Here is a 6829-nt window from a genome sequence, read left to right as displayed (position 1 = left end):
ACCTCCAATCTCTTCACAAACTTCCAAAACCCATCCACTTTCCTCTCAGATCTTCCAAACCCGTCTATAACTTTCTCCTCCTCCTCATCCTCCTCCTCGTCGCTGATCTGGTTTTGAAGAGAAGAGCAGGTGCAAAAATGGCAGACTGGGGTCCGGTGGTGATAGCGGTGGTGCTGTTTGTGCTGTTGACACCCGGGCTTTTGTTTCAGATACCCGGACGTGGGAGGTTGGTGGAGTTCGGGAACATGCAGACCAGCGCCGCTTCCATCGTGGTGCACGCCATCATCTACTTTGGCCTCCTCACCATCTTCCTTATTGCCATTGGAGTTCACATCTATGCTGGTTAAGCTGTTTTATTCTTATTTATGTACTATTTACTTATGTGAGTTGAGTGATTAGATTTTTAGAGTGTGTGAACTCGATCAACATTTTAGATCTCGTTTGAAAATGGCTTTTAAAATATCTGAAAGCGCAATTAGAGAAAAATGTTTTTGTGTTTTAAAAGTGCTTTATGCAAAAGCCCCACGTATTTGCTTTCACCAGGAAGCAGTTGAAGTTCTTTTTTCAAGATTTTCTTGCATTTATGCTAAGAATTTAGTTCAAAAAATATTTTTATCAAAAACGCTTTCGATCATTTTAAAAACACTTCTAAACAATATCTTAATTTTGTACTGTATAATTAGTTTGTTTACTATAATCTATGTTAATTTGGTTTAGTCTTGTTTCTTTATCTATGATCATGAAGCTTTGTATTTTTCTTACGCATTTTAGACCATCTGGCTCTTAGTTTAGCGGTATTTTTATTTTGAAACATTTGAACGAGGGTTTACCCAAAAGAAACGTTTTGAAAGGGGTTTCGAGTTCGATGTCGATGAAAATAAAAGTAAGCATTGTTGGGGTTGAAATGGTTGGACACATGGGGGTTAAAACAATATCTCAAGGGAAAATTGCGGTTTTACCTCTGAACTATCGTGTATTGGTAGGTAAATTGACAATCGCATGACGGATCGGGTGTAAAATAGCAGTTGGATTAACCCAATCCATAGAAATTCATGGTGTACAAGAATTTGGGTCACTTGCAGTTCAGTCGTTCCAGACGGCGGTGGTCCTTTTTGGGCCCTTGCAGGCAAGAATTGGTGTAAATTGCAAGAGACTCATGTGTAGATAGGGCTGGTACGGTTCGGGATACTGAATCGGAACTTGAAGATCGAAAATCGAACCAAAATGTTTCTGGACGGACATTTCGGTTTTCCCGAAACTTGGTAACACCGAAACAATTTGGGTTTTCAGTTTGGAGTCGGGAATGGGCCTTTAGGTCCAATTTGTTTGCTTCCTGATTTAACCGGTGTTTGGGCTCAAATTTTATCAACCCAATTTTTCTGGGCTTCTGAAGTTTGTAATTTTTGTTCGGCAGATTCTTAATTATTCTTATGAAAAAGGATCCTCTCCGGATCTATTCCTCCTACTTCACCAAGTATGAGGATACGGACTATTAAAATTTGATCTAACGTTAAAGTTATTATAACTTTTAAAGTGGATCTCCGTTTATAGTCGTTGGATCAAATTTCAATAATCTGGATCTCTAAACTTGATGGATTAGGAGGAAGAGATCCGGATATGATTCAGTTCCTATTCTTATAGCCTTAGTTTTGGGCCTTTGTCACATACACAATTCCTTACAAAATCTAGTTTAGGATAACCAAGTTACTAACAAACTACTAGCAAACTACTTAATTTAATTTTCATTACTATCTCTATACTAGCAACTAGCAAACTACTTAAATTAAAACTATATGCAACCAAAACCCAAAAGCAACAAATTAAGTTACAATCTGGAATATTTTAAGTTGCAAACCAAAAAGCAACAAATTAAAGTTACGCAAGTTCCAAAGAATTTTAAATTGTTTGTTTGAACTTGAAAGTTCAAGTTCATGAAGATTTCCCCCCTTCTTGTTGATGGTTGACCCATTCACTTAATGTTCAAGTCATGGATTTAATCTCTGAAGTCCTCTTGATCAACCATCTTAAAAGACATCTCGGCCTTTATAATTCATTTCACACATGTCATATCAAGTTTTTTTTTTCATTTTTTAATTGAAAGTGTAAGAGACAATTGAACCGCCCATGTGACAACAATGGTTGATTTAATCAGGACCCTCGAAGAGACTGCAACCGGGGGCATTTCCTCAAGTGCTTCAGAATTCTCGTTGTTCCATGTTTGGAGGAACCTGTCGGTACTTGCAATTTGCAAAGGTTGCATTCCACTATCACCCTTGTCACCCCACTTTCACCGGTGAATGGTATCTTAGTGGCATTTTGCCATGCCAAACTTGGGCCCTTTCTCCTATTACCTTTTTTCCGATTGCTTCCCACGGCCGGCCTCTCCATACTTCCCACTGCCACCCTACCCATACTTTCTTCTTCCACTACTTCTTCTAATTGTATATCACCATTCACATCAGTATCATCGTCCCAATCATCTTCATAATAATCATCATGAAGATATTCTTCATTTGAGGGAGCTTCTACTTGACGGGGTGTAGGTGCACTAGATTGGCTTATTTATTTCCATTTACCCAAGACCGTAGGTGTAATAGATTGGCTTTTAGACCCGTCCATCCTAACAATGCACAATAACATATCACAACCATTAGTTCAACATATATCAATATAGGACACATCCAATTTTCAATCACAAAATGAATCGATCAAAACCCTAAACTATTAACTCGTAAGAAAGTCACTGACCTTGCTTGCCTGTTCCAAATTAAGTAGATCCAAATTTGCCTTCTTGTAAAATTTGTAATTCAATGGCCCTGATCAAAATTTGAACAACACACAGAGTCACCGACTACTACAAATTTAGATTCGAATGAATATATTAAACAGGTTTATCAGCTTTGATCATTGGTCGTTGATGATAAGTCCCAGGCAACAAATACTGATAGTTGAATGATGGGGTTGGGGTGGGGTGAGGGAAGACGAGATGGTAGGGAGAGAGGTGTGTGTGCCCATATTTTATTTTATTTTCAACTTTTAGATTTATTATAAGGGTAAAGAGGAAGGAAAATAATGTCTTTTCACATTATTAGATTTAGTAAGTGGAGTAGGAGAGGAACAAAGGAAAAGGAAGATGGCGAAGGTAACTAGTATTTTTTTTTCGGAAAATATAAAAAACGAAGAGCAAAAAGTTGATCTCTCCCAACGTTAGCAAATCTTTGATTAAAGAGTAGGGCTCCACTTACCATTTATTTGTGTCATCATTTATACAATTTTTCTAATAGAGGTATGATCCATCAACGCATTTGGATTCCATCTCTTTTGGATGTGGCACAATCCAACGTGTTTCAGCTTCAGCATAGCTATACCAATCAACATGCTTGACCTCTAGGGCAACTTGAAAAGATGTTTTTTTTTTCGATGGTACTTGAAAAGATGTTAACCCACGTTCGATTATTGCTGGAATAATAAAATAATAAAGCTTTTGATTTGATGATTTGTTAGCTGAGGGAAGAGCCATGGAAAGGAAAATGTGGCAGACATGTCGACATTTTTCTCTTAAATCACATGTTATGAGCAGATGAGCAATTCAAATAACAAAGTGGTTGATAAAGGAGATATGGTCACATGAGAATTTTATGGTTTGGATTTCAGTTTAAGTCTATGAGTTGCGAGCTGGAGTTGGAGTCTAAATACGTTTAAGAGTGCAAATCCTCGTAAACATGTTGATGACATGTTGCTATTCACGTACTAGGTCTAACGATCATTAGTACTCTTGAGTGTATAGGCGTTATGCTATGTATGTGATGGGCCTTGCTGATATTGTTCTTTTACATTTAAGATAAAAGCGTTGAATAAAGTGCTTGAAAACATATATAAACATGGATTTACTGCTAATTCATTTTAGGTCAGAATTCTATTATTGAATATTTGATTCAATGGATGCGCATTGAATCTATAATTGACCTTGAAGTTGAGTTGACAAATATGAGGAAAAATTTTCGGGCGCTGTGAAACTCATATGACTGGTTTTTTGTGTTTTTTCATAAAAATGGGAAGAATATCTCCTAAAACCCCTTCTTTTGTGTGTGTGTGTGTGTGTTTTAAGTGTAAAAGAGTTAATAATGTCATAAAACTATAAGCACTGTTCTAAAAATAGGTCTAGGTGGCGTCTAGACCATGGACTTAGGTCAAAATGTTCACTAATTGGAGAGGATTTAGGTGGCCGCCTAGGGGCTCTAGGCGGTTTGTCTACTACAAGTTGCATTGATGCTACAGTGCGTCTGCTACTGTGATGCTGCTTCTGATACTGCATTTGTGGTAAGTATGGTGCTTTGTGGAGGTGGATTCGGTGGTCAGTGTTTATGAGTATGGTGTTGCGATGGTGGTGGATCTGCTGGCGATGGGTCTGGTGTTGCGGTGGTGGTGCATATGTTGGCGATGTGTATGGTGTTGCGGGGTGATATATCTACGGTGGCGGGGTGGTTTCGGGAGAGAGATAATACAAAAGATGAGAAAAAGATAATGAAGAACAGAGAAGGGAAAGGAAGAAGGTGGGTGCGAACCTCAATAGAAAAAGGAGTTGAGTAGATTTAGGAAAAGTAGTGGTAAAATATTTTACCTTTTAAGTTAAAATAGCTAGTAGTGCTGGAAGATGTGAATAGCTAAATTAATATTAGAGAACTTTAACAAAAAGTTTTCGATATTGTTCATTTTAATGAAAAATTATATTTTTACACTAAAAAGTCAATCCTGGTATTATTCACTTTATCCTTTATTTTGTCCTTATCGTTAAAACTCAAAGTTTTTAAATCATTTTCATTAATTTCCTTAATATCTAAGCCATTGCTAACTATAATAGTAAAAATTTAGCTACTATTGTTAGAGATACTCTTAACATATTAGATGCTTATGAGCTTAATTTCTAGTACAAGTATAAATTTTAAAAGTATAAATATGTACTTATTTATCTTCACTGGAGGATTCCCACTTTTGTTTTTTGTAATGTCCTATCAAAAAAAAAGTTTTAAGGTTGTGGTGTCCTAGGTTTAAGTCCATCGCCATCATATTGAGGTGGACTACCATTGAGGCACAGCTCCAATCATGACTTAACATGTCTCCATTCATCTCCCCTAAGATAAGTCATAGTTTGACGCTTGTCACCACATTTTTCATGTAAACCCAACAAAAGGGAATTGGATCTCATTAGGATGATCCTCTTTGTGCCTCTTTGTGATAATCCTCACATCTTATTCGTTCTTCGTATATCGTATAGTCAAAAATTATTTTGAATTTTTTTATTTAAAATTAAGCACAAACAGCATTTAACGAAAATTGATCGCAAAATGATAAAATGTGAAAATCCCTAATATCTTGAGAAAGAGGATCCGGAACGATCCTCTTCCCAACAAAAGTTCTTTACCTCTCATTTTATTTACGTATTTTATTCAAAAGGTGTTGTTAGGTTTCACGAGCCTTTTGAGTTATAAGTTTTACGCATCAACAACTGATTGATATAATCTTGAATGCAATTTATATATACTAGCATATGAGCACACACAAAGTGTGTGTGTGTGTGAAATTTTTTTATTTTTGTTTTTGAAATAAAGGAGAGTGGAAGAGAGTGTGAGAGTGGGAAGTTTTTTTTTTTAATTAGAGATATGTTAGGATTACATGTAGGTGAAGCCTTCAAAAAAAAAAACAACAAAATTTGATTGTGTGAAATTACATTTCTGCCCATATTTCTTAGTCATGTTCTGTTTTAATTAGAAGGTTAAACTTGTAATTTCATAGGGTTTTGGTTGACAATGAGTGTTTTATTAAGTAGTAGAGATTAATGGAGAAATTCTTCTTATGCATTTAATTAATAATTACTAACTACATAGTTCATCACATTTTCTTTAGAGGGGTTTCATTGTTAAATCACACTAGCTAGTAATTAGCTTACACGATACGGTATTTAATCAAAATTAGTTATGTTTAGTAAGTAACACTTCATGTGGTCAGCTAATATTTATTAACAATATGGTCTACACAAAACTTATTCAAATGTGATTCATAATCTATTGATTTACAGTTGAAGGAGAAATCAAGTTCGAATTTCTCATTTATTTAATAAGAAACATATATACGAGGTTAATTATCATTCTATCTTTATAAGAGAAATGATGCTTAGATGTAACCTATAGCTAGAATGATATAATTTTACATACATATGCTCGTTAATTTATTTGAGGGTTCATAAACATGGGCACGTAGCTGGGGAATAGCACAACTCAAGGATCCGATGCCTTTTCGACGGAGATAGTTTCTTATCCAGTTAAGATTTATTTTCAGTGACGTCACCATCCAATAAATATTTGCCACTTGTTGAAAAAGTGCACTAACTGTCTAGTAACGATTAATACAAGCTGAATTTGTGACATAATAAAATCTCTCATTTTCCACAACATTTTTGAGTTACTGCAGTAGTTTTAGCACAGACACACACCCCGCAAGCCAAACCATAATATTAAAGAGGTTTGTGAGGAGAGGACTGAGGAAGTTAGGTTTGAGAAAGAGGCCGAAGCTTCACATAACTGAATGATTAGGGTTCTTAACAGTAACAGATTAGGGTTTGTCATTATATATATAGTACCAATAATAATGAAAGAGAGTAGGATGATTGCAAAAGGGGAATTTGGTAGTGACGTCGTGTCAAAAATTAAAAAAAAATTATTAACCAGCACCTTCATCTGCGCTAATCACAAATCAATCTCCTAATTAATTACAAATTAACATGAATATTCTTCTATATATAGTATGGAACGGTGAGTAAGTTGCAGTGGAC

At 35.7% G+C, this 6829-nt stretch overlaps 1 protein-coding gene across 1 annotated transcript; it reads left to right on the top strand.

The window, feature by feature from the left end:
* On the top strand, positions 1 to 761 carry LOC103936158. Its single transcript, XM_009345998.3, has one exon. The coding sequence runs from the start codon at positions 138 to 140 to the stop codon at positions 345 to 347; it is 210 nt and encodes a 69-aa protein (XP_009344273.1). The 5' UTR covers positions 1 to 137; the 3' UTR covers positions 348 to 761.
* Positions 762 to 6829: the final 6068 nt, after the last annotated feature.

The sequence above is a fragment of a genome, unplaced genomic scaffold (assembly GCF_019419815.1).
Source record: "Pyrus x bretschneideri cultivar Hongxiangsu unplaced genomic scaffold, Pyrus_bretschneideri_v1 Contig3, whole genome shotgun sequence".
In the NCBI taxonomy this organism is placed as follows: domain Eukaryota; kingdom Viridiplantae; phylum Streptophyta; class Magnoliopsida; order Rosales; family Rosaceae; genus Pyrus; species Pyrus x bretschneideri.
This window is presented reverse-complemented; position numbering and strand designations above follow the sequence as displayed.